Genomic DNA, 22,640 nt, shown 5'->3' with positions numbered 1-22,640 from the left:
GTGATCAATACATAGGGCTCACTGTGGTGTGACGGTCGACTACGAATGCTTACTCCTCCTGGGCACATGATCTTATCTCTGGAATTTCCACTGTTCTGTTTTTTATGCCCTGTTTAAAGATTTGTATTGTTGGTAGGTTTTTAGAGATCGATCACTGTTCGTTATCTTCGCCAATTTAATTTCTGGTAACAGAATGATTGATTTTTTTTTTATTATTATAATTTTGCGTGTAGAAAATAATTTGTAATTAAGAGATTTCTATTTTTATATTTCCAAGAAAATGACCAGAAGGGTCTTAGCTTAGCCTTTACCCATCTTGACCACTCATAGTCAAATCATATGCAAAATCAAATGCTGACGTTTTTCATACTAATTGTTAGGCCATTATTTACACACTGAATTGTCGACGGATTTTTCCAATTTTCCCGATCATGGCAAGGAGCACACGGCGGGTGTGACCGGTCGTCAGGGGATGCTCACTCTTCCATGGAACCTGATCCCACCTCTGATGTTTTAGAGGTCTGTTTTTGCTCTGCTCCTGATTTGTATTGTTTAATGGGCTTTTGAGCTTAAATACTGTTCGTTATTTCCATTTATTTGATGCAAACATTCAAAACATAGTCTACATCCTGAAGAAGCATAAGCAGATCATGAATTATAAAGGAATAATAGGCATTTAAAAAAAATAACAAGAAGCCTATTCGTCACAACACTTACTTGAAAGTCTAAAGCATTTTACTTTGGACATGGTATGTATCTTGAGTTCAGGCACGTGGCAAGGGGGGGGGTGTGCCCCCCCCCCCACTTTTTCCAAACTTAATATTTTACTAATTGAAAATGTACACTGAAAGACTGGTTTGCCCCCCACTTTTTGTTGAAGCATAATAACAAGAGACCCATGGGCCACAACGCTCACCTGAGTAACTTTGGCCTTGCTGTTTTTCACCTGATCCCCTCTCCTTGTAGTACTTATTGTGGCCCCGCCCTACCCCCAATTATCATGATTTTACCAATTAGAATCTACACAACCCCAGGATGCTTCCACATAAGTTTCAGCCTTTCTGGCTCAGTGGTTCTTGTGGAGAAGGTTTTTAGAGATTGTTTCTACATTTTTCAATGTTAAGCTTGGATTTTCTTTTGTGGCCCCGCCCTACCCCCGGGGTATTGATTTGAACAATTTAGAATCTACACTATCTCAGAATGCTTCCACATAAGTTTCATCCTTTCTGGCTCAGTGGTTCTTGAGAAGAAGATTTTTAAAGAGTTTTGCTACATATTTCAATGTAAAACTTGGATTCCCTATCGTGGCCCCGCCCTACCCCCGGGGGTCATCATTTGAACAATTTAGAATCTACACTACCCCAGGATCCTTCCACAGAAGTTTCAGCTTTTCTGGCCCAGTGGTGCTTGAGAAGAAGATTTTTAAAGATTTTTACTACATATTTCAATGTAAAACTTGGATTCCCTGTTTTAGCCTTGCCCTATCCCCGGGGGTCCTGATTTGAACAATTTAGAATCTACACTACTCCAGGATCCTTCCACAGAAGTTTCAGCTATTCTGGCCCAGTGGTTCTTGAGAAGATTTTTTAATGACCCCACCCAATTTTTGTATTTTCTTGATTATCCCCCCTTTGAAAGGGACTTGACCCTTCATTTTAACAATTTAAACTCCCCTTCACCCAAGGATGCTTTGTACCAAGTTTGGTTAAAATTGACCCAGTGGTTCTTGAGAACTTGAAAATATGAAAAGTTTACAGACGAACGGACGACGGACAACGGGTGATCAGAAAAGCTCACTTGAGCTTTCAGCTCAAGTGAGCTAAAAATCATGGTAATTTGGTGAAAATAATGAACAGTGATCAATCTCATCAATCTCCCCGCCTTTAATGATGTAATCCTCCGGTTATTTTGGTATTCTTCTTAAACTCCCCATTGGGAGAGGAATCCCAAATACCCACATACTTTTTAAATGCCCCCTTCTATTTCAATTCTTAGGGACGACCCTGTCGATTGTGAAGAGGGCAAAAACAAGGACCCCTGGAGACACCAGAGGACCAGACACACCCACCGTGAGCCCTCTGCATTGATCAGGCAAAGTGTGACAGACATGATAAACACTATGTACCCCATACATATTCATGGCAGGGCATTAAAAAAACCATTATTAAAAATACTATACGTATGCCTGAACATAATTTTGACTAACGCCTAACGGTGGTCTTGCTATTCTTGAAAAATATTTTCCCAAATTTACTCTTTAACCGACCTAAACCCTGCATGGCGACTATGAATTGAACCAACTTGAATCTACAGCAGATGGGAATTCTTGTACTGTAATGACTGTGACCAACCTTATCTCGGTGGAGATTCAGCTCGTTTGACGCATTCACCGAAGGCATCAGACCAAATACATAGCCGAGCCAAATCTCCACGAGATTATGACCAACCGTTCTCATATACTTCTCCTTGACCCATCTCAGTCCTTGGAACTTGGCCTAAGCGACTCTTGAGATGACGATGTGACGTGTCTTTCCATTATATGGATGTTGGACAAACTTTGATCAGACTCACTCAAGGTTCTAGCTCTATTGTGCAAAAATGGAAAGATAAACCATGGAGATAAAAGGCAGCTGTTGGGAACCGTAGATTAATGCTATAGAACTTGGTAAATATCCAATGCAATAATGGACTCCTTGCCTTACAGTTCACAACTTCATTACCACCGATTACAGGTTGTGGAAAAAGTAAAAATATTGACACAATGAATTGCAACAATCAGAATTTTTCCAGATGTTCTAGATTTTATCAAAAGATGAGCCTAGTAATTTTCAACACATATCATTTATATACATACATGGTTATTGTTGTACTAAGTGCGTAACATTATGAAAGTGGATAGTTCTACAAAATTGGCCCTTCAGACTGATGGATTGCTATATGGAAGGCCTAAGCTCCCAATGAATTACAACTAGATATCATTGAGATGGTGGCCATCTCAAAGGGCCCCGCTTTCAGCAATGAACACGAAAATGTAAGGTAGCTGAAAAGGGTTTATTTTGAAGAGGAACATTTGTGTACTATTAAGGGATGTGTTGTTGGAGTCTAAATGGCTTCTATGTTATCCTTGTTATAATAAAAAATGGCACAAAAATCACGAGTGCTCAACACCTTCCATCAAAAAACGGCACAAAAATCACAAATGCTGCATATCCTCTATGAAAATTGTTGCATATCCTCTATCAGAAATATGGAAGGAAAATCACAAATGATCCATACCCTAAGTCAATTTGTAAGGTTTGAGGCTGACTGGACTTAAGGGAAAGAAATTATGCACCGAACGAAGATTTTAAACAGAGAGGCTATTTTTGAAATTGACCCTTGACCTAGAAACTTCGTTCAAGGTCACTGCACATCCACTTACAAGTGGCACTCTGTGAGTGAATTAGGAGCCACATTGGACCAAGGGGAGAAAAGTTATGCTATGGACAAGGACTTTTCACATAATTCTGCTATGACCTTAACCTTAGACCTAGAAACATGGTTCAAGGTCACTGCACACCCTTTACCCAAAGGCACTCTGTGGGTGAAGTATGAGCCAGATTGGGCCAAGGAGAGAGAAAATATACTCTGGACAAAAATTTGAACAGTGTTTTTTTTTTACCTTGACCCTTGACCTAAAAACTTCGTTCAAGGTCACTGCACATCCATTGACCAGTGGCACTTTGTGAGTGAAGTATGATCATTTGATCAAGAGGAGAGAAGATATGCTCTGGACAAGGATTTTTCATATAATTCTGCTATGACCTTGAAACATGGTTCAAGGTCAGTGCACACCCTTTACCCAAAGACACTCTGTGGGTGAAGTATGAGCCAGATTGGGCAAGGAGAGAGAAGATATGCTCTGGACAAGGATTTAAACAGAGAGGCTATTTTTTGACCTTGACCTAAAAACTTTGTTCAAGGCTAATGCACATCCATTGACCAGTGGCACTCTGTGAGTGAATTATGAGCCACACTGGACCAAGAGGAGAGAAGACATGCTCCAGACAAGGATTTTTCATATAATTCTGCTATGACCTTGGCCTTCAACCTAGAAACATGGTTCAAGGTCACTGCACACCCTTTACCCAAAGACACTCTGTGGGTGAAGTATGAGCCAGATTGGGCCAAGGAGAGAGAAGATATGCTCTGGACAAGAGATCTTAGATGGACAGACGGACAGACTGATCACTATAGGGCATCCGCAGAGCGGGGCCCTAATTATGCCAAGGCCTATGATATACACATTTTTTAAGACTCTATAATATAATACACTGTACCGAAAATTCAGGGCTGGAATAAGTTGACAATGACCGACAGACTAGCAAACTGCAACAGACTCACATAGAAAAAAAAACAGAAGTCTGTACAGTGCAATAAAATTCTGGAAATCCAAATTAAAGTTTTTCAAAATAACTATTTTTTTGTATGCTTGAATATAATGACTCACTCATTAAAACTGTTTAAATTCTGGGTACACTGACCAAAACTAATGGTCAAAGAGACATGAGTTGCTCTGAATGTTCAATTTTGCTCTCTGGTCTGGGTGGTCTAGTAAAATACTCCAGGGAAAAGTGAAGTAAATGTCCATAAATCATTGACACTAGCCTGTGCAAAATTTAACTTCAAATTCTGAAGAAAATATCTTCTTGCACAAATAATTAAACAGAAAAATAAGAAAAGAAATTTTATTTCCGAATATTTCACCTCTGATTCTGAACTTTGCGACCTTCCAATTGTAACCCTTGACAACAACCCTTTTCAAAACAAACATCAAATGAGATTTCTAAATTATAAAAAGACAATAACATGTAAACGAAGTAAATTGCATGATTAGTTCTTGAATCCTAAAGGATGGATAAAAGCTACTGTTTTATATGATTACAATAGATAGTCTGCAGAAATAAGCACTTGTTTTAGCACTGTTACAGTTATAGGTAGTGTTCCTCTCATGATAAGAGTGGCTGATTACTTGAGATTTTTCTTCAAATGTTTTATTTATAGCTGGCCACAATTTTCGATTGAAACTCTTCCAGATGGTTTTCCACTCTGGGAACCTAACCCCTCCATTTTTTTGACGACATCCATGCCTTCGACAACCTGTCCGAACACAACATGTTTACCATCTAGCCAAGCGGTCTTTTCCGTACAGATAAAGAACTGACTGCCATTGGTGTTGGGGCCTGCATTGGCCATGGATAAAATACCTGCAATAAAAGAAAAAACATGATCAGAGGTACTGATAGTCATGTCAATACATCTTTTGTAACAAACTAAATATTTGCACAACTTGAAACAGAAATAAATGTGCATTTCCCAGAACTTCATCTCTTTATCAGTAAATTAATTTTTTAATTATAATTTATGAATATGTGGCAGTTGCAATTTTAAAGCTAAAATTTAGTATTTCTCAGTATCAATTGATTTGTAATTCTCTCCCAGATCTGATAATTTTCATGATTTTTGTCCCAACAACTGAGAGAGGACCAACCTTAGTTAATACAGGTCTTGCTCTTCAATCATTTACCAATTTCCATTTTTATATTAAGGTTAACAAATCAAACATAAGGAATTTCGGATTATTTTTTTAAGGGAATAAAGCATACCGCCATGGCACATGACACGACTGTCAAATATTGTTTCAATTATCATAAACAGATTAAGAGTGAAATGAAGAGAATCACATCATCCTTGGTACAAAGAATTCAATGATTTTTCCATTTCTTAAGTCTGATGTGCATCTCCTAAGATGTAGTTACTAATTGGAACGTACAATACATCATAACCAAGATCAAATGAAATTTCCAACTTATAAAGAGACAATTACATGTTAACAAAGTAAATTTCATTAGTTCTTGAATCCTACAGGATGGATAAAAGCTACTGTTTTATATGATTACAATAGGATGTCTGCAGAAATAAGTACTTAAACTCTGGAGATAGAAAAAATTAAAATAACAAGAGATGTTTATGAAACACTTATGCACCCCCCCCCCCCCCCAAGCCAATATAGGGTGCACAAGCCTTTATTGAGAGCAGTATACATTATGGGCAGTGTACATGGAAGTGAAATTGACCTTCTGAACTTAAAATGAATAGGGGTCATCTACTGGTACTATCCGAGATGCATCAACCAGAAATAGTCTTCTACATCACATCTTTGCAATTAATTATGATAAATCAGTAATTAATCTGTTCAACCTTTGTATAGATAATGAAAAGAAAGCAAATAACTGGAATTTTTCTAAGTCCAAGGGGCATAACTTTGTCAAAAATTCCTCGTTTATACCCAAAACAGATAGGGCTGTCACGGTTCCAAAATTTTTCAGGTCGGGTCGGTTCTGTAAATTTTTGGTTCGGTTACGGGTTTTCGGTTCCGTTTTTTTGTATCTATTTTAAGCCTTAAATTAATGAATTTAACTTGAAAATCTTTATTTGTTATGTTACATTCACTTTGAAAACAAATCTTTAACATGTTAACATCTTGATATTGGTGTTCAGGACTACTAGGCCGACTATTACCTACAACCTGATCATTCTTGCTCGTTTTGATAATTATCCAATCCTTTCGTGACAAGTGTTTTGTCCTAGAATGAAGTAGAATTCATTGTTACCGTATATACTAGCCTATAAGTCGGTCCGCCTATAAGTCGGTTGTATTTTTTAAGCTTACATAAAAGGGACTGACCCGCTATTATACCAATATTCTCATAATTAGAAGTGAAACGGTTCACCGCGGTATCGATTCACCACGGTATTTTTTCTCGGTTTCATACACGGTACAAAATTTCTGATTTTCGGTTCGGTTCATATTTTGATTGGGATCGTTATTCAGTCGGGTTTGGCATAAGGTAAAACATGTTACTCAGTATAAATACACATGTAAGTACACAAAACGTAAATTTTTGATGAAAGATAGTTTGTAAAATAATTTTTCACAGTCAAATAATTCTAGTCATTTTCTTCTAGTCAATTTGCAAATAAAAATTCGTAAATTAAGTGACTAGATTTAGTAAACATAGGTATAAAACAAGGTTGAATTTGTTTCCTTCTATCAAAATGTATCGTATCGAAAACTAGTTATAATTGTAACGGGGACCGTTACAGATGTTCCCCAAACGCTCCCCAACACCCTTTTGGTGTCTTATTTCCTGTAAGCTTCATTAAATAAGGCAATGAAGTATATTGATCGTTTTTTGCATTTCACGCGTGCGCACGTGCATGCATGTGCAGGATGACCATGTCATCTCATCTATACTATAAAAGCATCTTTATATTCTCAGTATCAAAACATTCCATCAAAAAATATATAAGTTCCGGCTATATCAAGTATATTGGTCATCTTAGCATTGCACGCATGCGCACCTGCATGCATGTTCATAATGACCATGCCATTTTGTCTACACTTATAATATGTCTGTTAATTCTTAGTATCAAAGCTTTTCATAAAAAAAATATAAAAGTTATGGCTATATTAAGTATATTGGTCATTTAACACATTGCACGCGCGCGCATGTGCATTCATGAGCATGATGTCCACATCATCTTGTCTACACTTTTAATATATCTGTATATTCTTAATATCAAAGCTTTTCATAAAAAAATATAAAAATTACGGCTATATTAAGTATATTGGTCATTTAACACATTGCACGCGCGCGCACGTGCATGCATATGCATGCATGCATGCATGTGCATGATGACCATGTCATCTTGTCTACACTTTTAATATATATAAATATTTTGAGTATCAAAGCATTTCATCAAAAAGTATCAAAGTTACGACTATATCAAGTATATTTGTCATTTTACGCTTTGCGCCTGCGCACACGTGCATGCATGTGCATGTTGACCATGTCATCTTGTTTTCACTTCTAATATATCCTTATATTCTGAGTATCAAAGCATTTCATCAAAAAATATAAAAGTTACAGCTATATCAAGTATATTGGTCATTTTACGCATTGCACGCGCACGCACGTGCATGCACGTGCGCGCAAAATGACCTTGATTCCGCATATCTACAAAACATGCCTATTAACCCTAAAAAGGTTTCACCTCAATCGGATGAGTAGTTGACGAGATCACTCGCGGACAAAAAAGTACCCAGGAAGAAGAAGAAGAAGAAAAATAATAATAATAATAAGAAACAGAGTAAAAACAATATGTTCCCCAACTTCGTTTGGGGAACATAATAACCGTACCGAGACAAAATTGTACAATACGTATCGAACCGTGAAGGAGGTGTATCGTTTCACCCCTACTCATAATTCGCCTATAAGTCGGAAGGGGTTTTTGGACCAAAGTTTAACTCCCAAAAAACCGACTTATAGGCGAGTATATACGGTAATTTATCACTTTTATCGCCATCATTCTTTTGAATGAGATAGCATATCTTAAATAACTATTGCAAAATAAATAGACAACTAATTTTTAACATGGTAGTTTTACAGTCATTAAAAGTTTGAATTTGAAGTGTACTTTGTAAAGAGAGGGAGACAGGAACTTCCAATTTGGTAATAAAACATCCCGTTTTTATCAAATTTATGCATTAAATTGATTTACAAGACCTATTTCAATTGATAGATTTGTTAAAGAATCCAATATATTGCATATCGCTTTATGAAATATCGTATTGTATCGTATTGAAATATTTTGGTCAATACACAGCCCTAGTCTGTTCAACAACTTTTACATCTTGACCTGGCTGAATGAACCGCCACACCATTGTAAGGAAGTCTCAATCATCCCTGCTTTTGTGTTTACATTACTTGGAGATATAAGAAAACGTTTGGATGATGCAGATTAGATCAGAACATGGACGAAACAACTTGAGTTTTTTACCAGGACAAAAGTCGAAACAGATCGCTGCAAAAATCGAAGGTATTGAAATATAGGAAAGCACTCATAAATATCGGATTCTTGGATTCAAATTAGCGGAATTCTGCTAAATATCGGAAGAGATTCATCACTGCATATGTCAAATTTGAGTTGAATGTGTGCAACTGTTGCTGAGATAATGAAAGGAAAGTCAATGATGATGGAATAACAGAATGACGGAACAGGGTAACACTATATGCCATGACTGAGGCATTAAAATGCACCTATAATATTTTGAAACATTACAAGTTCATTTACATGCAACTCAACCAAAGTCAAAGTGTGCTGTGCCATGTAACAGATATATGACTGAATTAAATGTCCCTAAGCTAAATTTCCATTTGAATATTTGTAATTTACTATTCATTCAAAATCTTCAAACATTCATTTCAAAGGATGATGTGACATACGGCCCCCGGTAAATTGACAAAAAATTAAATGTCCAAATTTTTCTCTAATTTTTGCATGCAACTAATCACTGATATGTATTCCCTTATGGAAAACTACTTTTAACAAAAATAGAAGCGTAATTTGGAAGATACAGATCTTTCATTTGGGTAGGGGTACCATGTTTACATCAGATTCCCATTGAATTTTGGCCCCACCCCTCTTTGAAGCTCTTAAAATATACGAGCGCAAGTAGGTACATTTTTCTACTTTGGCTGGTCACTGTATTTTATTGAAATCTACCTATATGTGAAAGGAGAAAAATGTACCTAACTGCGCTCACATGTTGTTTTTTAAAAAATGGTAAAATCTAGCTGGCCTTTCCTATTATGAACAGATCGACGAAACTATTTTTTCTGACGCAAGAATAAATTCATATGCTAATCGAGGCACTGGCGATACTTTCTAACTGACCAATCAGCTAAATGAGATGCATTACGAGTGAGTACCACAAAAATACTAAGGAAATTTTATGCTTGGAAAAAAGGCTTTTTTACCTACTTTCCGATAAACAATTTTTTATGCATTTGAGTCACAGATTAGGCACGGATCTACAATTTCCCAGCTCACAGGTACAAACAATTGATTTATAAATATACATAATTTAAAGTTTTGTAAAACGTTTGGTGGGCATTTCGCTAGGTCTACACGTATTCCCGAGTATCAGTGAGTACAAGTTCAATGTGCATTTCTTGACCCAGAACGGTAAACGCTGAGGTTCCATGTGTATTATTATGTATAAACAGTCTTGGCTGACCATTAAAAGTTTGAAATGTAGTAGTGATAGGTGTAAATTGACCTAAACCACGTGTCTGTGATAAAATGTAAACATTTAGTAAACCAGCATGTTTTGTCGTTCTGTCATCGGATTGGACAATTGTTCTCAGTAAGCGACTATGTGCGAAATAATAACAATAGCCATATAAGGTAAATTTCTCAGACATGCATATCCCTCTATTGTACTAAGACCCGCCTATTCTCTTTTCATAAAAGAACATATTTTCACAAACCTGGCCGAATGTTGCTGTCATAGGGTCTAAAAAATCATAGATAATGCAGTAATCCTTATGATTAAAATGTGTCGGAACTATTGAAACTATTCAAAAGGCGTCGTATTTATTCACTTATGTTTGAAAACTATCAAAATTGTTGAAGATTTAATATAATTCGTCGTAGAAAAAGGGGCCCCAGATAGCAGTTATGTCACATCATCCTTTATATGATACAAAAATTAGGTCTTTAGGTTTAATAAAATCAGTAAATTCACATTCTAATTTTTCATTTTTAACAAACAACTAGAGACGTTTTAGCACAGTAAGAAGAAAAATATTTACACTGGTTAATGAAAAATTGCACACAGTTTTATGTGCTCTGAAAATTTCTTTCAAAAATGCATTCCTACCTGGTCCTGTGTGCTTCAGCTGGAAGTTTTCATCTTCAAACTTATTTCCATAGATACTTTTTCCTCCAGTGCCATTGTGGTTTGTGAAGTCACCTCCCTGGCACATGAAACCAGGAATTATTCTGTGGAAAATAGACCCCTTGTAGCCATAGCCCTTTTCACCTTAAAAGAAGTGGTAGAGACATTATATATTTATTCAAAATATATTTTATAGTTGTTGCAACTATGATAAAATTCACTGCAAAAACCTATTCAGTGTATTTTCATTTATACTGTATTAACCAGAAGGCTGTGATGAGACTATTGCTATTCTGGTTTAGATGTGTAGTAGTCTGTAAATATATATAGCCCTGTCCCTCTCCCAGATTTGGATTTCACAACATCCCCCCTCTACATACACTATGGGTCTGTATACTGTTCTCTACCATTTTCAAGTCGTACAACTTTTCAGTTTTAGGGAAGGTTTGTTAGTTGAATGAATATGTAGAACTAAAGCACCTTTCTCCTACTTTTCTTGTATTTTTCTTGACCCAATCTGTATCCTCTTTCATGAGTGTGGCTAAAATGCGTAGCAAAACCCGGGCTGGTTGGGAATTTCCAAATTGAAAAAAAAGGGTTTTTGCTAATTACTGAATGAAATACTCATTTATTCTTCATCAAACTTATATACAAGTCCAAGAAGGTTTCCGCTTTTGTGAATAGCTTCTGATTAAAGATAATTAGAATAAAAACCTTGGAGTTTGACCTACTTTTGAAGAACTTAAACCTTGGTCATAACTATTGAACGATTGGTGCTTCCGTTTTCATATTTCACCTGTATATTTCATGATAGAAGGCCTTTCCTTAGGCACCATTAATTTTGACCTTGACCTTGATGTTTGACTTACTTTTGAAATACTTTAACCTTTTCTATATCTATTCAATGGTTGCTGCTAGGGCTTTCATATTTCACAGGTATACTCCTCGAGACAAGACCTTACTTTGGGTATCAACATATTTGATTTGCATTTGAGAAAGTTTAACCTTTGCTATAATTTGCCATACAGGGGCATCAGTGTTTCAAAAACACATCTTGTTTTTTTCCAGTAATTAATAAAAACCCGAATTCCCGGTCCGGGATTTATTACAGGTACTTAGGTCTTGGTTTATAAATATTCCAAACCTGGTTGGTTTAAGAGTTCTATAGAGCTCATGTAAATCATATACAAAGTACCGACTTTAAATAATATACTTACTACTTAACCCCCCCCCCTTTTTCGAAAGCGGAAGCTAAAAAAATTAAGTTTCACTTTTACAACATTCTATTACCATTATTTAATTCAATCATTTGTCTAATTTATTCCGTATTTTCGTTGATGAAATTGTTTACATGCATTGTTTAAATATTACCATGCCACCTTCCCGCCATTCTACTAAACAAAAGACACATGGCGGAGCGGCGTGCATAATGAAATACGTACCTGTACACAGTGCACGGAAGTTCTCAGACGTTTTTGGGACTACGTCAGGACGCAATTCCATAACAATACGACCTATGTTGTTGCCATTATGTGCGATGTCGAAGAAAACTCTAGGTTTCGCCATTTTTCTTCTGGTTCTGACTTGATGACTAACGCAAAAGTGCCGGCTTGCTAACCTAATTTATTTCAGCGCAGAGGATTGTGGGAAAGAATTTTCACTTCCGGCAAGACACGCCCTCTATGCGGAAGCAAAGTGAAAGCCGGTGGAACTGAAGTGAAAGGGAGAAGAATTAGAATAAGGTATATCAGATTTAATGATAATCATAATCACAGTTTCATGCATCGTTCATATTTTAACCAGAGATACTGTCAATAATTGAAAAATAATGATTAACCCTAGATTCAATATTTTCAAGCTTTCTTTTCATAAATGTTGAAAAATATATCCGATATATCATTTTACTTTTCCCTCATCTAACATTTCAAGAAGATTGATTCTCGGGTCCATTCATACAGTCAACTATTAATTATGCACATGAATGAAAAAGTTAAGGAATTTCTAATGGAATCTCTAATCTCGAATTTTCTTTTCTGAAATTAGGTTGAGTCACATGCCCTAGCATAAAAAGGCATAATGGCCAAAAAATAGAATCTGACTCCTCTGTGCTGGGCCGCAGGGGAGGATATCATAACACATTGGGAATGGATCATAAGAGGAAGTTGCATTCTATCAGTTGTTAAATTTAAAAAACTCGGCCTGTATAAATTTACAGTCATCCACAAATGTGAGTGACTAGTTTAAAGTTTTTAGGTAAGTCCATTCCCAAGTTACTGCAAACCCTATCGGACCAAAATTGCATAATTGCTACATCTACATGATAGGGATGAAACAATACACCTCCTTCACGGTTCGTATTGTATAATTTTGTCTCGGTACGGTTATTTTCGATACGATACATTTTGATAGAAGGAAACAAATTCAGCGTTGTTTTATGCTTTCCTTTACTAAATCTAGTGACTTAATTTATGAATTTTATTTGCAAATTGACTAGAAGAAATTCATTAGAATTATTTGACTGTCAAAAATTATTTTGCAAACTATCAGTCCTCAAACATTTATGTTTTCTATACTTACTTATACTGAGTAATGTGTTTTACCTTATCCCAAACATGAATAACAATCCCAACTGAAAAATGAAGCGAACCCGAAAATTAGAGATTTTGCACCATGTATCAAACTGAGAAAAAATACTGCGGTGAATCGATACCGCGGTGAACCATTTCACTCCTACTACATGATCTAGGGATGCACACTACTTAATTATTAGTTTGGGACTTTGTCTTTATTATACTTAAAGACAACATTCGTTGAGGTGAGCTCTGTAATCTCTGATTACCTATGTTTTATTGTTGTCAAAACCCAACTTGGAATAAATATTATCTTTTTATCTTAGGCTATATGTTATTATAAAATTAAATCAAACGTAGTTGGAGAAATTTAGAATTAAGAATTACAGACTGAGTCTGATCTTTTCATCCTTAGAAGGCTTGCTAGAAAGCTTTCTCCAATTAATCGAACCCTTTAGCAGAATATTTGCTTTTGCATATGAATAAACAGATTTGCACCTGTCCCTGACTAGGTGCAAATATGCTTGCAGGAGTATTTTTTGCATATGTATATGTAAATGCATTTATACAGCAAGATTTGCTAACATCATTACATGAATATATTTACACATAATTGCAATCATTTGCTTAAGTGCAAAGCCTGCCATACAGGGTATAATTATTTTTAAAAAAATGGGGATTTGGGAGGAAAAACAGAAGAATTTTGTGATTGCGAATGGAGCAAAATCTCAGCCTTGCATGGGGAAAATCTCTGACTGCAAAAAAAATTGTTTAGATGTATCATGTGTTCTGTCCAAATTTTCTCTTTGCTCAGGCATTATCAAAAGAAGAAATGTTATTAAAGAGCAGAACAAACCTAAGTTATGTGGAATCCATGCCCAGGGGTCAGGAGATGCCCATCCCCCACCACCCACTTTTTTCTGTGTATAGTCTTGCTGTTTTAATATGTAAATTTTCATTAGGGACCTGGGTGCTGGTTGTGCCCCCCCCCCCCCCCCCCACAATTTTTGTTGTGTCAGATTGAACAATTGAAATTCTATCATTTGATAAAATTTGTACAAAAAAAGTTTAAAATCAAGCACTGTCCATAGATAAAACAAACAGTCTTTACACATTCTTTAGACAATTTGGAGTGTTAAAAAGTCTTATGTATAAAAAAATTTATATCCATTGATAACTAATCCTGCATTGCCGCAATTTGTCACAAACTTCTCAATAGTAGCCATGACATTCATCTGACGCTAAATCGACTACAGACTTATATGTATTCATTTTGATTAAAATTCAGATCCAAATTGTACTTCACTACATGGTGAGACAGAGTGAATTATATTGAATGGAACTCATATTCCATGCCATTACTGGCCGATTCGGTATGTGGCGGTAATGAGTTGTTTTCGGCATTAGTCCTTTTGATAAAATGTAGCAGTAATGATCGCCCGAAAATTTGAAATAATGTAGCGGTAATGAGTTGAAATTTTTCGCAATGTAGCGGTAATGTTGATACCCGCGCAATGCATTTGTACAGGAAAATTTTCTCTACAGCAGCAGAGCTATTGTCTGGATGTTGAAGCATCCTAATGTTGAGTTTCAACTGCTTAAATCATAGCTCTCATAGGGTTAGATGTTGGTGCACAATATGGAGTCAAAAATTTTATGATATTAAAGAGGGAAATTTGAAAAAAAAAATCAGGTGGTTAACAACATGGCCAAAGTGACTGAGGTGAGCATTGTGGCCTTAATGAGCCTCTTGTTTTACATATATTTATTATTTTTTTAAAGCACATCTGTCTTTTTACCTGGGGAGCTGGAAACCTTAAAGTAAACATGTATTTTTTTTTGTGGGCCCCCAGTGTCTGCTTACCTGAGGCCAGTAACATTAAGTGGAATGTTAATAAAGGTTTTTATTTACTAGTCAAAGTGATTAAATCATGCTGAGAAAAGTGCACAGCATATCTTATGAAGGCTGTGACTTGATTGGTGTTTAATTGGGGGAGGATAATAATTACACTGACACATGAAATATGTTATCTATCTCTGTAGTGATTCTTGCAAGGTGTTGCCATGGATTTAGGGAGTACAGACATTACAGTGTGATTTTTTGCTGCCATTTGTAAACTCTAGAGTGATCTGCTATTATGCTTTAAGTCAGTGGAAATTGGGAGTAAGTGTATTACGTTATTAACCTGTGATGTGTGTGTTGTTGTGCACTAGCAGACCCTGGAATGTGCTGGGAGAATGATTGTGCCTAAGATATATGTGGGCATCTTTTTTGATTGATCATTGAAGTGACTTGCACAGCAAATATTTTGGTGAATCAGAATAGTTACATTCTTAAGCAGTGGTTTCTATAGGGCCATTTTCTCATTTTTTTGGTATATTTGGATAAGTAGGAGACAATCAAAATGATGTGTTGTTGTGCTATGTCAGATGATGATGAAGCAGATGTTGACTCTTTACAGACAAAACACCAGGACAACATTCCAGCAAATATACACAGCGAACAGGAGGTAACCTCAGATACCAAATCTCAGACAGAGGGATTTCATAACAATTCAGATCAGCCAGAACAGAAAGTAAAAGTAGATCCCAAACAGGAAGTAGGTCAGCAAGAGGAAGTTCAACTCCAAAAGGAAGTTTTACCTCTACAGACTTTACCTGGACAAGGTGAAAAGCCAAAATTACAAGAACAGGAAGTGCAGACAGGGAAGGAAGTGTTTGGAATCATGTCTTCTTCTGAGTTACAGTCAGCTGTTAATCGACTGGAGGCTGTGGCTACCCGTCTAGAGACCCTGGCCCAGAAATCCTCTGTCTCAGTGCCCAGTAAATCTTCCTCTGGGGGTGATGGAGGTAATGTATAAATTGATAAACATCATTTCATGCATTTCAAAGTAAATAAATGAGCAAAAATGTACGTTAAAACAAAACATTATACCTCAAAGAAATGTCAATTTTAACAATGTATCATGTATTGGCTCCTGATATAATGGATGCCCCCCCCTCCCCCTTAATCATTCTCATAGGTAATGTTGGGCATAGCTAGCAGTTAAATGGTTGGTATTCCTTTGACCTTGTAGGAATGTCTAGCCACTAGCTTTCAACTACAATGCTTTCTTCCATTATACATGTTATTGTACAATAATGTATAAGTCTGTAACTAACCATAGGTCTACAAGAGCACTATCACCATACACAGAATCAGAGAACTAGGATTCATGATTCCTCTGTTGTTATTCTCGTAGTCAAAAGTTTGTATGAAATAAATCTCTAGCACATTGTCATGCATGTTTTAAAAGATGCAACAAATATCATTCCAAATTTCATATTTTTTATCCATAAATAGGACCTAACTTTCTTTCAGCATGTCAACATCAACAGAGCTACGTCATCAATTTATGCATCATCGATTTGAACATAGATTTACAGATAGGGGTTATCTCAACGTTTTGTTAAAAACTAAAATCGTATGAGATAAAAAGAAACGTATAATTGTGTGATTTTATATTTTCTATATCTAACTCATTAAAATGGTGTATATTTTCGATCAATTAGCCTCACGAATATACACCATTTCAACTCAAGTTGGATATAGCAAATATTATAAATTCCTGCTGTATTACAATGGAGGAAAGAGTGGGGAGATTTGTCACTTCTGTAACCCTATTCAAACATTGTTTTTTTTTTGTATATTAAAATGCACATCTTTTCTGCACATATCCTCTGTCTGTTGACTGAGTATGGTAATTTCTCTAAGGAATGAATTTAGTAGTAAGTACCCATTGTACAGTATAAACTGGGTTGGGGCAGTATACGCTTTATAAACCACAAAGCAGTTTATAAAAAAGTGTGAACTGTTCAAACCCAGTTTATACCGTATGAATTAGGTAGCTAGTAATTTCATTCCTTATAATTTAATTTTCATTCATTTAGTGTAAGAAAAAAGATGATTGCCCTTAAAAAATGACTTCAAATTGCAAAAATTTAAATATAATATGTCAGGCGGATCATTGTGATGTAGGCAACCCAATTTATGCGATACAAAGTAAAGTAAATTTTTTATCCAATCCAATACCGCATTACAACCAGAATTAAATTATATACAGTTAACAAGTACAATTCCAATTCTTAGACATGTGTAAAAGGTGAATTATTTTCTGATAATCAGATCTTGTTAAAAATTGTATAGCAATTTTTCAATGTATTGATTCTTTTGAATGAAAAAGTGGTGCGAGTGTGTGTGTGTGTGTGTGTGTGTGTGTGTGTTGGGGGGGGGGGATGAGGGGATATATAGATCTTCTTATTTGTATGTGTTGGTTATACAGATAATTTAGAAGAAAAAAGTATGTATATAATTAAATAATCATTTCAAAATCCCTGTATTCAATTTTTATTATAATGCAAATCAAACTATTTTTGTATCAAGGTAGTTATTCAAAAGAGGCTTGAATGTGAGTGCATGTTTGTAGTTGGTTAGATGTGAAATTGATCGTGAAAACATTGCAAATATGAGTGCTTTGCGTAAAGCCTCTGCCACAGTAAAATTTCAAAGATGGAAATCCCTGAAGTAATTGTACACACAGAATGATAATCTGGACAAACATATTATAGAAATTTACAGTGCAAAAACAAATTTTAAAAAAAGACACCCTGGTACATGTATATGCTTTAGAGAACAAAGATGTCAATGAAACTAATAGAATAATCACTATTTTCAAACTTCAAGCTTGATATCTACATAATATGTTACATAGTATGAAATGGTTTTGATGATCCTGAGTGATACATATGTGAAGTATGTACTAGGGTCATTCAATTAAGAGATGAATTTATATTAATGAGAATTCATGAGGACATGAACTATGACACTTCACGCTGGCATATTTCATGAAGCGCATTAGCTTAATTCATATCTTATATTTACATTATTTTTATGATGACTTGCCACATATAAAAAAGTTTGCACTATTTTTTGACTTCTTGACTAAAGGGTTAACCTGTATGAGACATATTTGGAGCTCTGGCTTCTCTTCGCAATGATAAGATGACAGATTTCTATCTGATTCCACTTTCTATCATTAATTCTTCCTTTTCTGCAATAAAAAAGGCACCAGTGTTTTGACACCCAACTCCCAAGTTTATCATACCTTCTTTTGTAATAATGTGTATTTTTTAATAGACCATTGGAAGTTTAACACACTTTTCTCTTAGGCATCTGTAAGGAAATCAGACATCTGATACAGAAATATTCAGATTCATATTTTGTCAGAACTCTATACAGTGTGATGATTAAATGTTTAGTGCCTTACCAATGCCCTTCACGGTAAACACACATTTTCATGCAAATATATTTCTCACTGCATCAAAATTTTTGGTGCATGCCCCCACAGATTTTGACCAACCAGTTCAAGTACAATCTTGTAACACTCGACCTTTTCCAATTTTGGATTTCTTAATCCCCCTGAACAGTTTGAAAGGCATGTTTTTCAAGTCCACATCTTTCATGTTGGTTTTTCAGTGATTTTTGTAATGGAGTGCAGTTTTTACATGCGCCCTCATTTTCATCTTCTTGCCAGAGACCAGTGTTAACAGTTCAGTTTAGTGACCATGCTTACTTTCAAAGTGAATTTCTTTGTAAAGACTATAGGAAAAAGCATGCAGTTTTTGGTGATTATGAGTTCTTAAAATACTTCTCAACTGTGAAAAAGTAGAATGAAGTGCTTCTACATTTATTATGATAAACTGTAGGTTGCATTACTTATTGAACGACCCTCGTATTTGCCGACAACAACGAATAATTTCTCACTTCCTGCTCATAAATATAACCATAATGACACATACATAGACTCTAAGTAATCATATCCTTGAAGTTGGGAATGATGATAGGATCATCGTTTTATAAACAATATAAGATTTGATGTTTGTTCAGTGGATAAGGAAGTCTGATACAACTATACTAATACTGTCATAATCTGTTGTGACTTCTTAGGAGTGACATTTTTTATTTGTATGAAATGCATTTAGGGACACAAAATACTGGTCTGACATTAGCTACTGCATACATTTTGCTTTGGATGTGTGAGCAGGTGAAATGTTTGAAGCAGAACCATTCGTTTATAATGTTGAGCTAAATAGCAATGTTACTTAAATGATCCATCTTCAGAAGGACACAGTTACTATAGATTTTGTCTCAGAAATTGCATTTTTCAGATATTTGCCAATTAAGGCCCTATTTTTATGAAATAATCAAAACTTATTTCATATTCAATATTCATTGGTGTGAGAGTCTCATTTATAGATGACATTTATCAAGGTCTTCCACTGTTTTGAAAACAGGAGCTATATATATGCAACGTTCTCTCTTAACTCTATGCAGAATGACTGCTTATGTGTTACTGTAACTCTGGATGGAAGATAGCCTATATCTAAGTTTTTAAAAATTGAAATTCATCATTGCAATTTGGTCTATTCCCATAATTAAGGCAAATTGCTTCAGTTAGAGAAAAATTCCACTTTGGTAGGACAGAAAAAAGTTTCTGGCATGATTATTTAAACAATAAAATGCTTTCTTCAGTTTGTTCATGTAACAATATACCAGTTCTTCTACTTTCAGGTGAAGTTACACCAAGTGTGAGTGCTTTTGATGAAATTATGAAAAGCAATGTTGACAAGTTTGTAGAACTTAGCAACAAAATCCAAGGCGATGTTAAAACAGCGGTGAGTACTAAATGAATTGGGGGTTAATTAGGGTCAGCTTGAGCTTCACTCCATAACTTGTGAGAGTTAGTTTTAGGTTATTCTTCAGTTCAGGTTCCTTACTCTTAAAATTGTCCATATATAGATACAAGGCTTGTCAAGTGTCTATTGACAATTTAAACTTAAGGAATGAGTTGCATGGAAGAAAAACTGATAGAGTAAGACTTGTTTAGTACGAACATGAATATAGCAAATTATGGATATAGAAAAGTAAGTTCACATGTCCCCAGGACTTTACTATGATAAGTTTTACTGTAACTTTAAAGAGCACACTTAATGGAACTTTTTCCCCTTTACTAAAATTCTCCAAACTATTAGTACATGAATTACTGTACGTGTGCATAAATTGGCGTACACAGTTAGTTTAAGGCTGTCCGAAGGCTTAATATGCATTAAATATATACTATTTTATATTGAGTAATGTTTTGATTTCAATTTGTAATCTATGTATACATACATAGTTAAGTTTTAAAGAAAGTTGAATAAGGTATTACAGAAAAGCATTTGTGTGATGTCACATGACTGTTGATCAGGTGACGGACACTTATAAATTTTCTTAAATGTTGCACAAAAATTGCATCGGCACAAGTGAAAAACAGAATTATTGTGAATGGCTTGTTACATAAATCAATTAAACGTATTCTTGGGTATATATAAAGTGCTGGGGGCAAGTCTGAATTTTATTTCATAAGAGAATATTTCACGAGAAATTCAACTTACCCACATACAAGGGGTCATTTTCCACTCTTCATCGCAATTTATACAAAGTAGGATAAATTACATACAATCCCCCAGCAAAATTCAGTTAGAGGACATATTTCTCTAGTAGATTCACACAGAATATCTTCTATTAATCCTTATTATTCACTTGTGCCAGTCTAATATATTCAAGATTTATAGATTCTAACTCTGTCTACAGACACGTAAGGGGGGCATTTCACATTCTTTTTTTGTTTGAATACGTAAATGTTAGACAAGAAAAAGTTATAACGATATTATACTGCAAATATTCACCATCTAACCATCATTACAGCCTTAAAACAACAATCCAGACACATGAATTAAACATCAACGTAAAAAAAATCTACATGTGATGTGAAAGGAATGTAAAAGTTATGACACTTTCCCCGTCATGTCAGCTCAAGTATATAGTGACATGATGTCATATGCCATTATGATGTCATATCTAGGTAGTTCAGAGAAGTTACTATGGCTGGTACACTGTGACATTCTTCGGACAGCCTTATCCTAGCCGCGTATTCAAAATTTAGCGCAATCACTGGATATGGAGTTGTTGGTGTAATCATGAATTAGCGCCACACATGTCCATGAAGTGCATTGTATTTATAAATGGTTTCTTAGCGGTATTTATGAATTAGCGCATTGGTGTCAGCACCAAAGCCGCTAAAATATGTAGCCCGCTTTTTTAAGTGCACATAAAGTATTACTGCACAAAGCACTCGTAACAATGTAATATCATAATAGGTGTTAACTAAATGTGTTAGAAAACCAAAGAATGAATCACTGTACGGGAATGATGAAACATATAGTAGTAATGAGAGAAATGTGCATTATATATGACCCCTTTATCCCTGAAAAAAATCTCTTCTATCCTTTTAAAGCTAGGGAACAGCACACAGCAAGCTTATAACTTAAAAAACCATGTCAGACATTTGCTACAATTCACATTTTTCCAATAGTTAATATTTCAAGTAATTATTTTCCAGGGGGATATTGTCCAGAGAGGTTTCAAGAACCTGAGAGATTACATATATGTGGCCTCGAGAAGCAAAAAACCCAGCGAAGTAAGTAGTTATACCATGATATGACAAGAATTGGTTTAAACATCAAGTAAATACATCCTCAATGAATTTAGTGACTTTAGAAATAATTAATTTTTGTCCTATCCATTACTTGATTCAGTTAGCTCTATAAAAATACTATTTCTGCAAGGATATGAAACTGCTGATTGTTTTATTTTAAAGGACATAAGAGTTTATATTCCTTGTCATTTTTTAGAAATTGTGAGAAAAGTTCTTTATTGTTAATTTGATACAAGTCTGCACATCCTTGTAAGAGAATTTAAAGAATGAACAATATTCAAATTTAATAGAAAAATTGTCAAGGAAGAAAAATTTCCCTGAACGTATATTCCCATTGTGTAGTGTTTACTCTATCTCTGCGATGAAAGCATATGCATTGTTATATATATAAATACTTGTAGATAGACTTTGCATCTATCTATGAATTACTGCATTTGTTTCATGGCAATATAACATAATGCTAGCTCTCTCACTATAACTCGCAAACATGAAGTTTTTCAACAGAATTTATTTTAAAGAAATTTAATCTTGTTGGCCTTATTTTGAATTATTATACCTCTACTGATTTTTTCCCTATATAACATTAGATCGTTAGATGTGACTAATTCCCTAGAAATCGTTATGAGTGGACTTAATCCCTGCTTCAAAAGCTAATTTCCATTTATCCGTAATCCTCTAGATTTTACTTTTACATTGGTATGATATGTG

General features: G+C 35.2%; 2 protein-coding genes across 3 annotated transcripts in view; one reads left to right on the top strand and one right to left on the bottom strand.

Moving 5' to 3' along the window:
* Positions 1 to 4,713: 4,713 nt before the first annotated feature.
* Positions 4,714 to 12,401, bottom strand: LOC133189900 (peptidyl-prolyl cis-trans isomerase-like). Its single transcript, XM_061325314.1, has 3 exons — positions 12,229 to 12,401; positions 10,769 to 10,930; positions 4,714 to 5,246 (listed from the first exon to the last, which is right to left on the bottom strand). Exons 1-3 carry the CDS (start codon positions 12,350 to 12,352, stop codon positions 5,038 to 5,040), a joined length of 495 nt encoding a protein of 164 aa, XP_061181298.1. The 5' UTR covers positions 12,353 to 12,401; the 3' UTR covers positions 4,714 to 5,037.
* Positions 12,402 to 15,746: 3,345 nt separating this feature from the next.
* The window catches only part of LOC133189892 (adenylyl cyclase-associated protein 1-like), a 56,790-nt gene continuing 49,896 nt past the window's right edge, over positions 15,747 to 22,640 (top strand). For both annotated transcript variants that reach the window (XM_061325305.1, XM_061325304.1), the window contains exons 1-3: positions 15,747 to 16,206; positions 19,967 to 20,070; positions 21,837 to 21,914. In XM_061325305.1, coding sequence (XP_061181289.1) covers positions 15,762 to 16,206; positions 19,967 to 20,070; positions 21,837 to 21,914 — 627 coding nt within the window. In that variant the 5' untranslated portion in view covers positions 15,747 to 15,761. The remainder of the gene's footprint in view (positions 16,207 to 19,966; positions 20,071 to 21,836; positions 21,915 to 22,640) is intronic.

This window comes from Saccostrea echinata, unplaced genomic scaffold (assembly GCF_033153115.1).
Source record: "Saccostrea echinata isolate AGI-Se365-2 ecotype Australia unplaced genomic scaffold, CSIRO_AGI_Sech_v1 ptg000020l, whole genome shotgun sequence".
Classification (NCBI taxonomy): Eukaryota; Metazoa; Mollusca; class Bivalvia; order Ostreida; family Ostreidae; genus Saccostrea; species Saccostrea echinata.
The sequence above is the reverse complement of the archived record's forward strand: the minus strand, read 5'-3'. Positions and strand labels throughout refer to the sequence as shown.

Excerpts from the sequence above, each read along its gene's own strand:
- LOC133189900 (XM_061325314.1), bottom strand. The coding sequence starts at position 12,352 with ATGGCGAAACCTAGAGTTTTCTTCGACATCGCACATAATGGCAACAAC. Across the intron at positions 10,931-12,228 it reads CTTCCGTGCACTGTGTACAG|GTGAAAAGGGCTATGGCTAC; the intron begins GTACGTATTTCA and ends ACTTCTTTTAAG. Across the intron at positions 5,247-10,768 it reads GCTGAAGCACACAGGACCAG|GTATTTTATCCATGGCCAAT; the intron begins GTAGGAATGCAT and ends CTTTTATTGCAG.